The sequence below is a fragment of the Oncorhynchus tshawytscha genome, linkage group LG06 (assembly GCF_018296145.1).
Source record: "Oncorhynchus tshawytscha isolate Ot180627B linkage group LG06, Otsh_v2.0, whole genome shotgun sequence".
In the NCBI taxonomy this organism is placed as follows: domain Eukaryota; kingdom Metazoa; phylum Chordata; class Actinopteri; order Salmoniformes; family Salmonidae; genus Oncorhynchus; species Oncorhynchus tshawytscha.
Genome location: NC_056434.1, coordinates 47,059,466 through 47,076,017, shown reverse-complemented (window position 1 = coordinate 47,076,017; position 16,552 = coordinate 47,059,466). Strand labels below are relative to the sequence as shown.

General features: G+C 43.5%; 1 protein-coding gene across 6 annotated transcripts in view; it reads right to left on the bottom strand.

Annotated features, from left to right (window-relative positions):
* Positions 1–2,328: 2,328 nt before the first annotated feature.
* LOC112252633 (protein fantom) overlaps positions 2,329–16,552 on the bottom strand; it is a 32,511-nt gene continuing 18,287 nt past the window's right edge. For 4 of the 6 annotated variants that reach the window (XM_042323327.1, XM_024424057.2, XM_024424055.2 and 1 more), the window contains exons 11-26: positions 16,408–16,547; positions 16,222–16,328; positions 16,066–16,116; positions 15,078–15,257; positions 14,752–14,869; positions 14,149–14,601; positions 13,887–14,029; positions 12,071–12,440; positions 11,508–11,824; positions 11,129–11,305; positions 9,126–9,291; positions 7,984–8,087; positions 6,898–7,084; positions 3,998–4,082; positions 3,507–3,643; positions 2,329–3,291 (exon numbers count right to left, since the gene is read on the bottom strand). In XM_042323327.1, the coding sequence (XP_042179261.1) occupies positions 3,149–3,291; positions 3,507–3,643; positions 3,998–4,082; positions 6,898–7,084; positions 7,984–8,087; positions 9,126–9,291; positions 11,129–11,305; positions 11,508–11,824; positions 12,071–12,440; positions 13,887–14,029; positions 14,149–14,601; positions 14,752–14,869; positions 15,078–15,257; positions 16,066–16,116; positions 16,222–16,328; positions 16,408–16,547 (2,878 nt within the window). In that variant the 3' untranslated portion in view covers positions 2,329–3,148. Of the gene's footprint in view, positions 3,292–3,506; positions 3,644–3,997; positions 4,083–6,897; positions 7,105–7,983; positions 8,088–9,125; positions 9,292–11,128; positions 11,306–11,507; positions 11,825–12,070; positions 12,441–13,886; positions 14,030–14,148; positions 14,602–14,751; positions 14,870–15,077; positions 15,258–16,065; positions 16,117–16,221; positions 16,329–16,407; positions 16,548–16,552 lie in introns of those variants that run through there. The other 2 variants (XM_024424059.2, XM_024424058.2) reach the window with 2 other exon arrangements.

Here is a 16,552-nt window from a genome sequence, read left to right as displayed (position 1 = left end):
ACACCTTGTTGTGCTGTGCTAACTTGAACAGGAAAGTGGCGCCGCGGACCTTCGTGGACAAATTGTGCCATCAAACTCATAAATCTGTCATTCTCTGCATTTATGATGCTTTCATGACAACTGTAAACTCGGAAAAGAACAGGGTCGAATCATGATGACGTCAGTGATCGTCAGGTCGGAGGTATTAGGTACATTTCATATTTGCAAATGGTTCTAATTCAAAACCTAACTTAAATGATTTTAAACAATATGGCACTACTACTTGAACTAAAATGAAAAACAAAAAGGCACTTCAACTTGTATTTTTTATTTTAGTTTTATTTAACTAGGCAAGTCAGTTAAGAACAAATTCTTATTTTCAAAGACGGCTTAGGAACAGTGGGTTAACTGCCTCGTTCAGGACCACAGATTTTTACCTTGTCAGCTCGGGATTTCCATCTTGCAACATTTCTGTTACTTGTAGTACAAAACACTAACCACTAGGCTACCTGCCTTATTATTAATGATTATGTTTGTTTAGGATTTATGGCAATGTAAATAGTTTATGTATGCTTGTTTGCATGTAAATATTCCTATTTTGTTTGTTAATATTTGTTTGTTAATAAATAAAAAAAAGAGGCCCGAGTTCCTGACTTGCAATTCTGAGTTGGATGACCGTTCAAAACACATTTTCCCAGTAGGAGCTAGTTTTTTTCCGAGTTCCCAGTTGTCTTGAACTCACTGAAGTCAGATTTCCCAGTTCTGAGTTTTGAGCGCAGCAGCATGGATTTGGATTGACAACATTGTGAATGTTGAATGTTTATCCTTTTAAGCTTGGATAGAGACCCTTAAACCCAGACTTCGGACCACACACCCACTCCACTGAATAGCAGGCTAGTGATTTCTTTGCAGCGCTTGCAGTTAGCCACTGATTCCTTCCAAACCACTCATTGTTGAATGTGCGATTTCCACTTGTGTAATGTTTATGTCCAATGGGCGATGAGCACCGATACGTTTTATCTATAATTTCTATTCATTTCTCTTCATATGACAAGGATTACAAAGTATTTGCCAGTAGATTGTCGATTTGATTCATGACATTGACATGATCAGTCCAATCCAAGCTACTGTAGATATAACGTGATTTTACATTTTATCTGTGGCCAATGACCTTGAGCCTTCTTGGGATGGGCACTTCTAATGTAACTCTATGGCAGCACCCAAGGGGCTTGAATTTTCGGGATCTACCCTTAGATTTGGATGTGATGTAGTGTCCGCATGAGTGAGTGATAGAACACTGAGCCAATGACAGCGCAACCAGAGAACATTACCAACCCCTACTGACCTGCTGGCTGCCCTGCCACCACAGAAACCACTGAGCTAGGCTAAAACAGCTGCATTTTGGAGCTGCCTTACTCAAGAAAGCAAAAAAATAGACCATGTTTGTATGCGGCTTTATAACTATGATTTATTTTATTTTCCCCCGTTGTTTGCAAACTGCCCCAGCTGCCCTGAATGACGGGTCACCACTGCGTAAAATATAAATCCGATAACTTTCCCAATTCTTTTGCCCAATAAACCAGATGTGTTCATTTGTAGCAACTACCACCACGTGCCAGTCAACAAATTGTAACAACTATGTTGTAACAACATGCAGCTAGGCAGATTGAAATGCTACAATGTAAAAAAACAACAATGAATCCTCTTGTAGAGATACGTGTTTCTTTTGTTGCACAGCATTGCCTCCAATTGAACCTACATTGTTAAAAAATGGCATCTTATTTCTTCGGCAACTCCTTGTTGAAAAAGATGCCACTGCACACAGCACTGCCCCCTAGATTAGATTCCTATGCAATCAGTGGCATGGGAAAGGACAGTCATTGATTGCATTTTCTACACAGTGGATGCATATTACTTTTTAAAATATAGTCTTAGATGAGGTGCATCAAATGTACACTAGATGGTACTGTAGTGTAAATCAACATCCTTTTGATAACCACAAAATACTTTTTCAGGTTTTGGATACCATTCTTCTATGGTGTAATCAACACTTAATTCGCTTACAACGACAAGCGTTGAGCAGAATGTTAGGATTTTGCTTATAGGACTATGATCCTCTTTTCAAAGGGCTTCATAACACACAAATTAGTGGACACTCAATTGCCTTGACCTCTGGGGGCAGATATTTAATATGTCACAGGGAATTGAGCAAATGTTATCAGAGCCAGTGAACCCTGCAATATTAAATCCTGCAAAATACTTTACATGCCAAAATGTTTGCAAATAGAGGTTGTTCTGGCAATCATTAAAACTAAACAAATGGTTCGGAATCAATACAACAAAATAAGGTAATTTAGAAACTAAACTCTTTATTATTCTAACACAGGTAAAAATAAGATCTTTCTCAATGCTTTGGACATTCTATAACTCTACTGAACACCCTCATTTCAGATATAAAATATATTTTTGAGGTACACGTTTTCACAGTCCGTACATTACTCCTGGTTCGTGCTAATTATCCAATTATAACCAGAGCCAATGTCACAAGGCCATATAAATACACCGTTTTTTACCAACACAATTTCACACATCACGCCACTGACATGGCGTGCCATACTGCCTCATAAAATAATCCCTTTCAACTATAAAAATATATAAATAAAATACATTACCTAAATACAGTATAATTTGCATACATAACAGTATCAGAACATAGAATAGTGTGTCCATAGACCACATTAGCCATTACACATTCCAAGTTTTACTTCTTGTAGCTCCCGGGAAGAAATAAGTGAAGTGATGAATGCTTGTGTAAGCAGCAGTAAAATGTATTTCTAGCAGTCGGCTGGTGGAAGGAGCTATAGGAGGACAGGCTCACTGTAGATGCTGGAATTGAATTTAATCAAATATATGGAAACCACAAGTTTGACTCCATTCCATCCATTACAATGAGCCCGTCCTCCTATAGCACCGCCCACCAGCCTCCACTGATTTCTAGTGTCACAGCTGTGATTTGGTGAAGCATTTTTATGTGACGAGTAACCTTGTCTGAGACCAGAAGACTTGTGCTAGCTAATGCCTAGGCTTTAGCTCAATGAGCTGACGCAGTCTTGTGGCGTGCAAGGCTAAACACCCAAGTCGTTCACACTAGTAAAATGTCCGTTGCGAGTTAACCCTCTGCCTTTTGTTCCAGTGAGGAGAGGGGCGTGTAGTCATGGTCTGCGTCCTCCATGATAGACTGTAGTGCCTCCAGTCCCTCTACAGACACACACAGACTGCCCACCACCACACTGCTGTCCTGCACATCCACAACTACACACACAGAAAGAGAGGCAAAGGGGGGGAAGTGGAGAGGGAGAGGAAGTAAAAGTCAAATAGAAGGAGCGAAAGAGAGAGAGTGATAGAGAGAGATGCACACACAAAAAGAGGGGGTTGGGGGTGAGAAAAAACACAAATGTTTTACTTCCTGTTGCACAAGTTGACATAAAGACACAGTTTTCTACACAATATGCATACACAATACTCACTGTTCAGGCTGGTCTCAATCAGGTCTTGCTGTTGCTCCAGGATGTCAGGGATCCTGAAGAAGGCCACGCCTACATCTTCACACTCTTTCTCCTGCTCCTCCTCCTCCGGTGGCTCGCTCACCACCGTGAACCTGACACTGGCCAATCACAACACACCAGAGGTCAGACGGGACCAATCACAGCAGTTTAGTGGTCAGGCAAGGTTAATATGTAATCTCTGGAACGGTGTGTACATTTCTAGAGCTACAGACTGTCATTTCTAGAACCGTTCGGTCTACAACAGTCCTGTCCTCATCTTCTTGCCTTCCATGACCAGCGACACCATAGAGAAGCTCATCACTATCTGGTCTATTCATTTAGGCTATTTTCTAGCTGACAGTAATGTTGCATAATGTTAAAGGGAAATCTCAGCTACGCCTCCTTTTTTACTACCAGCATGCATGAGCATGCAATGGACAAACGACACACACTCTTAACAACCTTTTCCTTACCTTTCCATTTGGGGGTTGCGTCCCTCTAGCACCCCCCTTAGAATCTCCCGTCTGGACTTGTTGTTCTCTTTGTCCACATGAATCACTGTCAGGAGAAACAAGGCATGGCTTACTGAATCACATCTGACACTCCAAGCACACACACATACAGACTCAATGGATGAAATATTTCAGAGTTGCTCCATCAAGCCTGCCAGTTTCTCTTTAGCTACTTAATCTGTAGCTGAAATCCTACACTGGCAAGGGCTCAGTAAGAGTGACTGAGTATTTGTGTGTATGTATGTGTGTGTGTGTGTGTGTATGTACAGTGGGGCAAAAAAGTATTTAGTCAGCCACCAATTGTGCAAGTTCTCCCACTTAAAAAGATGAGAGAGGCCTGTAATTTTCATCATAGGTACACTTCAACTATGACAGACAAAATGAGAGAAAAAAAATCTAAAAAATCACATTGTAGGATTTTTTATGAATTTATTTGCAAATTATGGTGGAAAATAAGTATTTGGTCAATAACAAAAGTTTATCTCAATACTTTGTTATATACCCTTTGTTGGCAATGACAGAGGTCATATGTTTTCTGTAAGTCTTCACAAGGTTTTCACACACTGTTGTTGGTATTTTGGCCCATTCCTCCATGCAGATCTCCTCTAGAGCAGTGAGGTTTTGGGGCTACACGGACTTTCAACTCCCTCCAAAGGTTTTCTATGGGGTTGAGATCTGGAGACTGGCTAGGCCACTCCAGGACCATGAAATGCTTCTTACGAAGCCACTCCTTCGTTGCCCGGGCAGTGTGTTTGGGATCATTGTCATGCTGAAAGACCCAGTCACGTTTCATCTTCAATGCCCTTGCTGATGGAAGGAGGTTTTCACTCAAAATCTCACGATACATGGCCCCATTCATTCTTTCCTTTACACGGATCAGTCGTCCTGGTCCCTTTGCAGAAAAACAGCCCCAAAGCATGATGTTTCCACCCCCATGCTTCACAGTAGGTATGGCGTTCTTTGGATGCAACTCAGCATTCTTTGTCCTCCAAACACGACGAGTTGAGTTTTTACCAAAAAGTTATATTTTGGTTTCATCTGACCATATGACATTCTCCCAATCTTCTTCTGGATCATCCAAATGCTCTCTAGCAAACTTCAGACGGGCCTGGACATGTACTGGCTTAAGCAGGGGGACACGTCTGGCACTGCAGGATTTGAATCCCTGGCGGCGTAGTGTGTTACTGATGGTAGGCTTTGTTACTTTGGTCCCAGCTCTCTGCAGGTCATTCACTAGGTCCCCCCGTGTGGTTCTGGGATTTTTGCTCACCGTTCTTGTGATCATTTGGGTGAGATCTTGCATGGAGCCCCAGATCGAGGGAGATTATCAGTGGTCTTGTATGTCTTCCATTTCCTAATAATTGCTCCCACAGTTGATTTCTTCAAACCAAGCTGCTTACCTATTGCAGATTCAGTCTTCCCAGCCTTGTGCAGGTCTACAATTTTGTTTCTGGTGTCCTTTGACAGCTCTTTGGTCTTGGCCATAGTGGAGTTTGGAGTGTGACTGTTTGAGGTTGTGGACAGGTGTCTTTTATACTGATAACAAGTTCAAACAGGTACCATTGTTGTGGAATGATCAGAATTAGATAAGATGTTTTATTTTCATGATATGCTTATGAGTTATTTCTCATAAGAATGTATTTTGTTGTACTATAGTAGTGGCCATTGGCAGTTATCTGTTCTATGTCAGGACTAAGTTGCATGGGCCGCAGAGAGGGGAGAGGTCAAGGGGTCATCATGTGTAAACATATCTTTTCTGTGTGCCAGTGACTCCCTCATTTTCTCATCGGGGAAAGGAGGGTGACAGTGTCTGGAATCATTCTATGCTCCCTCTTTGTTGACCTATAGGGTCACTCTCCTCTCCGTGAGTTTGTCCTCTGATTGGTTGTATTTAGAATTGGTTCTATCTAAATGACAATTTGATATATATCATAGGGTGGGGGTAATGTCTTGGTACCATTTTGTACCAAGGACGAGATAAGAGCTTTGTTTAGGAGACCAAACTGAACGATAATTTATAGCCCACTGTCTGACTAGGGGATATTCTCTCTGAAGTAAGGTTTTTCCTTTGTGTAAGTTCCTAAGACCTGTGTTTTGTCATGTTGTGTAGGAGGGGGTGGATCTTTGCTATAAAGGATCCCATTTGCCATTGTGTAAGGCACTCTCAACTTTTCATTAGAGATACTGAACTGTTGAAAGTCAAAATGCTATTGCAAAAGCTTAATTATTATTAAAGGTGAAGATTAAGCATAACTCTGGCTCGTGTGATTTGCCCTCTCATCAGTTGGTAATTAAGGAAATTTCCACGACACCATTAATACAGGTAACGAGTGGAGGACAGAGGAGCCTCTTAAAGAAGAAGTTACAGGTCTGTGAGAGCCAGAAATCTTGCTTGTTTGTAGGTGACCAAATACTTATTTTCCACCATTATGACGACTCATAATAATGTCTGGAACGGAGCTAATGGAACGGCATCAAACACATGGTTTCCAGTAAGCCATGCCTTGTTTCTCCTGAGTGATTCATGTCTGGAATGGCATCAAACACATGGTTTCCAGTAAGCCATGCCTTGTTTCTCCTGACAGTTATTCATAATGTCTGGAATGGCATCATACACATGGTTTCCAGTAAGCCATGCCTTGTTTCTCCTGACAGTTATTCATAATGTCTGGAACGGCATCATACACATGGTTTCCAGTAAGCCATGCCTTGTTCCTCCTGACAGTGATTCATAATAATGTCTGGAATGGCATCAAACACATGGTTTTTAATACCAATCCACACATTCCGCTCCACTCATTACCACAAATCCGTCCTCCCCAATTAAGGTTCAGCATTTCAGCTCTCTGGTATTCCCTTACCATTGCTGTAGTTGTAGTGGCTGGTCATACCCGGCGAGGGTTTGGGCAGGGACAGTGGTGTCTCTTCAGAGGGCATGTCCAACAGGGAGTACTCTACAAACAACCTGACCACACTACAGTCTGCTGCTGCCCGCGACTCAGGCCTCAGGCTCAGAGACACGATCTCCACACGCACACGCTCCGATGGCTGCAGAGACAAACAGGACGCTGTAACGTAATAAGACTCAGTGACATAACGCCACTGGAATAATAAAGGGTGGGTCATCCTTTAGGCTTTAGCCGCGGTGGGATTTTGGAAAGTCTATTGGCTAATATTCATGCTGTGGATCCCATTTACTAGGCTGATGGGTCTATAAGAACACACAGTAGAATCTTAACCTACCAGGGCAGTAATGACTGAAGATTTCTAGATGATCATATACTGGAGATGATTTCTTATACCTCCTAATATGTTTGGAAGGGGTCCGACATAAATTGTACTGAAATATAAACTACTAAAATAATGAGAGTCATCTAAAATAGCTAAGTCAATTGTACATTTACTTTAAAATAACATCCTTAGCAGATGTGAGAGGAATGTGCAAGTAACTCACTTGCAGAACAATCGCTCCACCTCCTTCCAGATAGATGATCAGTGAGAAATCTCTTTTTCCCTATCCATCAACAATAATAATGCAGCTAATATTGAACTGGATATCATGTACGTACAGTTCAAATAAACACCATTAATGATGAATGAATGCTTGTGTTTTGTGCTTCCAATAAAGAATCAATAATCCCATCTGACAAACTGGTTAAAGATGATCAGTAGAGAACCTTGGCACAGTAAATATACTTACAGCACTAGAGGTTTGTCCAAACAATGGTTGGCAACATAAACCATACAAATAACTTAAAGCAAACTAGACTTGTTGGGTAAAAACTTTTACTTGGATGCTGCTGTTATATTCCCATGATATAAACACAACAAGCCCAATAACCTTGATACAGTACTTTCTATCCAACTGTACTGTACTCCTATCCTCTATGGACTCAGAGTACAAGGCAAACAGGCTGGGTTCTATCCTCTATCCCTGGTTCACCCACCTTCCGTCCCATGGAGGACTGGCCAGGAACAATGCAGTCATCACTGTCTGAGAGGATAGATTCACTCTGTTCCTCGTCCTCTGCCACTGGGGCCGCCTCCAAGTCTGGGGGAGGGGGGAGGAGAGAGGGAAAAAGAGAGGGGGAGAGAAGGAGAAAAAAGATTCAGTCATAACCAAGAAGAGCATTTCAGGCTTGATGTTTTGCAGAAGGAAGCAAGAGGGGGGTTATACTGAGCAATAGAGAAGGAGAGGATTCATAAGTGTTGCTGTGAGCGTGTGTACACTGCATATGTGTTTTGAAAGAAACTGGGGAGAGTGATAACAGTTGACATGACATCACCTATTCTTATTGGCATTGACATGTTGACAGCAAGTTTTATTGATGCAGGCTGAGTGATATGTACCACTGCTGAACATTGAAAGGGGGGGGGTCTCTCTCGCGTACTACTCAAGGTCAGCATTAACATTGATGGGCTCAGCTATCCCCAGCCTGAAGACTATTGGCAGCAGAACTAAAATATTTATAGGTTTTCTGGTGGAGAAACACGTCAGCAAACAATAACATGGACTGTTTGCACTTGAAAGAGAATACAATAGTAAGTATTTGTTTCCTAAGGATCCATAGGGGATTTGGCCCCGTGGGTTCAGTTGGTAGAGCACGGCACTTGCAACGGCAGGGTTGCGCGGGTTCGATTCCCACGGGGGACCAGGACAAAAATGCATGCACTGGATGAGAGCGTCTGCTGAATGACTAAAATGTGAATATACATTTGGCTATTAAGGCTGGAAAGCCAGAGCTGCCCTGCAGCCCTAACCCTATCCGAACTCAGACTAAAAAGTAGGTACTGTACACTAAAGTCATACTTAAGAGAGTTACAGTACAGGTTTGGGTTTTGTTTGTAAATTAGGCCTTGCTGGAATATGATTAAGATTGATGCAAAAAGTAGAAAAATTCTAAACAGAGTGTAGCAGCTGCACTCCAAACCACAAGACAGGGAGAGCAGGGAAAACAAACATATTCTTCCCAATTCCGATAGGACCTCGATACAAATGATTAGCATTATCGTTGGACCAAGGAAACTGGTTGTTATTTTTGTTACATGTTTCCGCTAGTGTTGTTGTTGATATCAGTGAGGTGCTAACCTTCCATCTGTTCGAGAATCTCCTCGGAAATGTCTGATTCGTCTGAGGTAGACTGAGAGCTGGCTACGATCACCTGTCCCTCAGAGAAGTGAGACTCTTCCTCATCATCCTCTTCCTCTGTGGTGCTCTGGGGAGGCTCTGGTGCTACCGCTGACCCTGTGACCACCTGTGGAGCACATCACCGTTCTTATGCATGTATCCCTTGCCTAATCTCACAGTAGACAATAACTCTAAAAGCTTAATCATCACATTGAATTGCCTCATTACAGGTCCAGTGTAAAGTTGAAGTCAGAAGTTTACATACCCTTAGGTTGGAGTCATTAAAACTCATTTTCCTCCACAAATGTATTGTCAACAAACTCCAGATTTGGCAATTCGGTAAGGACATCTACTTTGCGCATGACATAAGTATTTTTTTCAACAATTGTTGACAGACAGATGATTTCACTTTTAATTCACTGTATCACAATTTCAGTGGGTCAGAAGGTTACATACACTATGTTGACTGTGCCTTTAAACAGCTTGGAAAATTTCAGAAAATTAGGTCATGGCTTTAGAAGCTTCTGATAAATTATGTCAATTAGCCTAAGTCAATTGGAGGTGGATGTATTTCAAGGGCTACCTTCAAACTCAGTGCCTCTTTGCTTGACGTCATGGGAAAATCAAATAAAAACAGCCAAGACCTCAGAAAAAAAATTGAAGACCTCCACAAGTCTGGTTCATCCTTGGGAGCAATTTCCAAACGCCTGAAGGTACCACATTCATCTGTACAAACAATAGTACGCAAGTATAAACACCATGGGACCACGCAGCCGTCATACCTCTCAGGAAGGAGACGCGTTCTGTCTCCTAGAGATGAACGTACTTTGATGCGAAAAGTGAAAATGAATCACAGAACAGCAGCAAAGGACCTTGTGAAGATGCTGGAGGAAACAGGTACAAAAGGATCTATATCCACAGTAAAACGAGTCCTATATCGACAACCTGAAAGGCCGCTCAGCAAGGAAGAAGCCACTGCGCCAAAACCGCCATAAAAAGCCAGACTACGGTTTGCAACTGCACATGGGGACAAAGATCGTACTTTTTGGAGAGATGTCCTCTGGTCTGATGAATCAAAAATAGAACTGTTTGACCATCGTTATGTTTGGAGGAAAAAGGGGGAGGCTTGCAAGCCGAAGAACACCATCCCAACCATGAAGCACAGGGGTGGCAGCATGATATTGTGGGGGTGCTTTGCTGAAGGAGGGACTGGTGCACTTCACAAAATAGATGGCATCATGAGGCAGGAAAATTATGTGGATATAGTGACGCAACATATCAAGACATCAGTTAAAGCTTGGTCGCAAATGGGTCTTCCAAATGGACAATAACCCCAAGCATACCTCCAAAATTGTGGCAAAATGGCTTAAGGGCAACAAAGTCAAGGTATTGGAGTGGCCACAAAGCCCTGACCTCAATCCTATAGAAAATGTGTGGGCAGAACTGAAAAAGCGTGTGCGAGCAAGGAGGCCTACAAACCTGACTCAGTTACACCAGCTCTGTCAGGAGGAATGGGCCAAAATTCACCCAACTTATTGTGGGAAGCTTGTGGAATGCTACCCGAAACATTTGACCCAGGTTAAACAATTTAAAGGCAATGCTACCAAATACTAATTTAGTGTATGTAAACTTCTGACCCACTGGGAATGTGATAAAAACTGAAATAAATCATTCTCTCTACTATTATTCTGACATTTCACATCCTTAAAATAAAGTGGTGAACCTAACTGACCTAAAACAGGGACTTTTTTACAAGGATTAAATGTCAGGAATTGTGAAAAACTGAGTTTAAATGTATCTGGCTAAGGTGTATGTAAACTTCCGACTTCAACTGTATACACACACACACACAAGCTAAAATTTCAACTATAACATGAAGCAAAATAACCCCAGTCACCAAACCCCAGAAATAGGTATGTGTTTAATATAACATATAACTCAGAGACGAGAGAGACATAAAGTACCTTTGTTAGGGGCGGTAACTTTGAGACTTCCCTTTTCTCTGTTCCAGGCAAAATAGAGGGACATGAAACATTTTCAGCTTCTTGATTTCCGGGTGCTGTGACATCTACGAATGAGACTTTTTTGCTTGCCGTTTTTTCTTTCACCAAGGTCCGTATTCTAGGTTTTGGTAACGGCATCTTGGGAGACAAGAATCAAACACAATTTCATGACAAATCAAAAACCAAAAAGGTAACTGAAACATACTGCAATCTTTTCCCATCAAACTGCCTTTCAAACGGTACATTGTAGTAAATACTATTTCTGTACTGGAAGCCACCTCAAAATCCATCAAACCATCCCAGACCAAGCTAACATTACCCTCATAGTACCTGTACTTACCTCGGATGCAGTTGAAGTAGTAGGAAGAGGAATTAAAGCTTTGGCCCTTTTCTCTTCCTTCACCACCATCCTCAACTCCTCTTTCTTCCCCTCCCTCTTCTCCTCCTCCTCCTCCTCTCTCCTCTTTTGCTCCACTTCCACCTTCTTCTCCTCTACCTTTTGTGTTGTTAGCTTCACTGGTCTCTCTTTGGGTACAAACTTGGCCTGTTCAACTGTCATTGTAGAGCCAGGAGGAGGCAGGTAGGTGAACTTCCACTTCAGCGTCACATCAATATGGCCACTGGGGAGGCCGGACGGGTCAGTCAGCTCAAATGTACCTGAGATGTGGACACACGGGGGGGGATGTCGATGGTTGGAGTGGCCCAACTGGTCCCACTCAAACAAAAAGAGTTGTTTGTGTGACTAAGATTCAATAAAATAGGCAAAACATGGAAGTAATGTACGCAGTTTGAAGAGACAGATAAAAGTACTTACCAAACCTAAACCCATACAAACACACTCAAAGTCAATAATTACCAGTGTAGTTGCTCTAACTAACCACCCTGACTAACTACCAAACTAACCAGTGATGGCCTTGTCGTGGGCCAGAGACAGGAGGGGCACCCTGGCCTTGCCCAGGTACATCTCACTCTGGGTATCGTGGTCATCGAACACATAGAGCAGCAGAGCCCCTGCCTTCAGGTAGCTGTCCAGCTCTGCCTCCATGGCCACTGGGAAGGACATGTTGTCCTCAAACTGAGGCTCGCTGCAGTCGCCCACGATGCAGGTGTCGTGGTCAGGGAAGTCATAGAACTGGTAGACCACGTAGGGGCTGGGTGGGTGGGCATGGCGGGAGGTCAGGTTGCTGCAGCATCGGACGGTGACGTTGAGCTCATTCAGGTTCATGCCTCCGTCGGCTGACACTGAATGGGGGGTTAGGGTTGAGGTTGACACCTGGGGGATTATAGAAAAACAGAGTAGGGTTAGTGAGGATTTATGGGCCAAATAGGAAATAAGTATTTTAAATAAAAGTTTTGTGAAATTGAAGCACCAACAATGAACCACCAAAATAGGATAGACATTACATTTTTCTAGTTCTGTGTTGTGGTATGGTTATGAATCTTGTTTACCCGGAACTAATATCTCATAGAATTTGGTCAGATAAAGTTCTGGGTTCAAATACTGCTGCTCGTTATGCGATGCAAAAGTATGTAGACACCTACTCGTCGAATATCTTATTCTAAAATCATGGGCATTAATATTAAGTTGGTCCCCCTTTTCCTGTTATAACAGCCTCCAATCTTCTGCGAAGGCTTTCCACTAGATGTTGGAACATTGCTGCGGGGACTTGCTTCCATTCTTTCACAAGAGCATTAGTGAGGTCGGGCACTGATGTTGAGCGATTAGGCCTGGCTCGATGGGGTTGAGGTCAAGGCTCTGTGCAGGCCAGTCAAGTTCCAGGCCATTCTACACCAATCTTGACAAACCATTTCTGTATAGACCTTTCTTTGTCCACAGGGGCATTGTCATGCTGAAACAGGAAAGGACATGATCATCTAGAATGTCGTTCTATGCCGTAGCAAAGATTTCCCTTCACTGGAACTAAGGGGCCTAGCCCAGAACCATGAAAAACAGACCATTATTCCTCCAAACTTTACAGTTGCCACAATGCATTGGGACAGGTAGGGTTCTCCTGGCATCCGCCAAACCTAGATTAGTCCGTTGGACTGTCAGATGGTGAAGCGTGACTCATCACTCCAATGAACACGTTTCCACTGCTCAAGAGTCCAATGGTGGCGAGCTTTACACCACTCCAGCCGACGCTTGGCATTGCACATGGTGATCTTAGGCTTGTGTGCGGCTGCTCGGCCATGGAAACCCATTTCATGAAGCTATACCGACGAACAGATCTTGTGCTGACGTTAGTTCCAGAGGCAGTTTGGAACTCGGGAGTGTTGAGTGTTGCAACCGAGTATGGACGATTTTTAAGCGCTTCAGCCCTCGGTGGTCCTGTTCTGTGAGTTTGTGTGGCCTACCACTTCGCGGCTGAGCCGATATAGCACCTAGACGTTTCCACTTCACAGTTGACCAGGGAAGCTCTAGCAGGGTAGAAATTTGACGAACTGACTTGTTGGAAAGGAGTCATCCTATAACGGTGCCATGTTGAAAGTCACTGAGCTCTTCAGTAAGGCCATTCTACTGCCAATGTTTGTCTATGGAGATTGCATGGCGGTGTGCTCGATTTTATACACCTGTCAGCAACAGGTGTGGCTGAAAAAGCCTAGTCTAGTCATTTGAAGGGGTGTCCACATACTTTTGACCATGTAGTGCATGTATGGTCCAATTTTTTACGTAGTCTGTCCAAGAAAGATTAGTTTGGTTACAATATCCACTAGCTACCTGCTGTTCCGCATTGAAAGCAGAGCTGAGGTAGCCCAGGGCTTTCACTCTCTCCTTGTACAGCCGAATGGCCTGCTCCATGGGCACCCGCAGCCTCACCCAGTACTCCACAGAGCCAAATGACTGCACCTCGCCAGCCACACCTGAGGAACAGAGAAGAGAGAGCAGAGGTACTGTAGGTACTGGATATACAGTAGATACCTGAGAATCTGTGTTGCATACCCTGGTAGAAAGAAGTCCATATTAAAACCCCTCCACTCACCAACCAGCTGTACGATCCCATGGGTTTTGCTGTTGTTCTCTAGGAGCTGCGACAGCCTGAGCTGCCCCACAGCCACAGTCGTAAAGTCCATGCCCCGGGCCAGCTGCAGCTCCAGCGTCACCGAACCTGTGTGGAGGTACTGCAGGAATAGATCGTCCACCCTCACCACGTACTGCGACGTGAAGCCGTACGCCGGCCGGGCTCCCCTGACTACGGGTGTAGCCTGCAGCTCGAAATCGTAGAAGGCGTAGGTGCAGAAGGTGGAGGGCTCGCGGTCGCTCAGTGTCTCCAGGGCGACTGGGGAGAGGGTCGCCATGCCGATGTGGATTTCCAGAAGGTTCTCTCCACGCTCTAGGTGTACGGTCTCGTCGAACTCGTCGGCTACGTCGTCGTCGGTAACCTCGGGTTTGAAAACGTGTGATTTGGTGCCGTAGGCAATGTCTTTCAGTTGGGCTGCGGGGTGAACGGAGAGAGTACAGTACAGCAAGAAAATCAGTTAAAATGACAATAAAAACAAAACCAGACACGACCAAACACCACAAAACTAGACATAACAATAAAATCACCACAACACACAATAATCGTGACAGAATAAATACATACCCTCTAGTTTCTTGATCTTGGCAGCCCTCATGTCCAGCAGCTGGGCAAGGCGTTCCAACTTTAGCTCGTACTGCAGTTTGGAGTCATCCATCTTACGCGTCACCGCTTCAACTTCCGCCTGAAACACAAGAATACGGTGTAATTTCTTTTTTAATAAAAAAAAAAAAAGTATGTCACCTCAAGTGAAATACTACGAATAAAGACCATTTCTAAAAGTATGTGTAATGTAAGACACCATTCAATTGTCCTTGTTGCAAATGTTATGGAATATCTAGTTATTTTCCGAACCGTAGTCCAAGTGATTCATGCTGTGTATAATCACGTACCTGGTAGTCCTTGTTGATCTTGTGCTGGACTATGAGCATGTTCCTGGTCTTCTCCAGCTCCTGGATGGTCTCAGCGTACGTGGCCTGCAGCTCCCTCACGGAGTGCTCCGTGTCGCTACGCACCTCCTCCTCCACCTGCTCCAGGAAGCCCAGCTCACCACTCCTCTGGGACTTACGCACCTGAGGGAGGGAAGAATGGTTGTCACTAGTTACCACAGCAACAAAGTCATAATTTTGTCTAAACCCCACCTATTGCTACAATTTACAATGATTATAAACCTAACCCTAACATTAACCACACTGCTAACCTTAAATTAAAACCAAAAGAGCTATTTTTTGTTTTCATACATTTGTACAATATAGCCAATTTTTACTTTGTGGCAACTAGTGACAAACGGGAAAGGCGTTCATTTCAGTGCAAACTGTAATGCACGGTGCCCCCTTGTGGATGGGAGTGGTAACATATGGTGATGCTGCATATGGTCAAAGTGGACCTTACAGTTGGGCTGCCCAACCCTCTTCCTGGAGACCTAGGGTTTTCAGTGTGTGTTTTCAGTCCAACCCTAATTTAACACACCTGATTCCACTAATTAGCTGCTCAACAAAACCTTAACTAGCTGAATCAGATGTGCTAAATTAGGGTTTGACTGAAAACCTACAGGACAGTAGATCTCCAGGAAGAGGGTTGGGCAGCCCTGCCTTAGAGCATGATTTCAGGTAGAGATAAGAGACCGATCTGGCCTAAATGGCCATGTACTCTAATCGCCACCCGACACAGCCAGAAGAGGACTGGCCACACCTCAGAGCCTGGTTCCCCTCTAGGTTTCTTCCTTTCTAGGGAGATTTTCCTAGCCACCGTGCTACTACCATCTGCATTGCTTGTTGTTTGGGGCTTTAGGCTGTGTTTCTGGATAAGTACTTTGTGACATCTACTGATGTAAAAAGGGCTTTCTAAATACATTTGATTTGAGGTAAAATGACCAATTACCTTGATTAGCATCAGTGCCTCACTGAGTTCTGCTACATCGACCTCACTCTCCTGCAAGAGAAAAAACATGAACGCACATCTACAACCATGTTGGTTGAGGTATATACATAAAAAAAAACATTCATTTTTATATGGAGTGAGAACCGGCTCCTGTACCTTGGTGTAAAACTTTATTCGATCCCTTATTTCATCTAACTGCTGCTTTTGTTCCAGGAACCGAAGCTGAATGTCTTCCTTTTCTTGGCTCAATTTTTCGTTCATATCTAAAATAGTAACACAATTAAAACATTTCAATGTAAAAACGTCTCTGAATGTACACAAAACGTTCTGGTCGACAGTTACCTCTTTCAACCTTGATCTTGTCAAGAATCTCGTTTTTGTCCGTCAGGTCCGACTTCAGTGCCAACTCTAGCTGGGCTATCTGTAGTTTCAGCTGCTGCTCCCGCATCCTAAATGTCTGATCCTGGCTTACATCGAAAGCACTGGG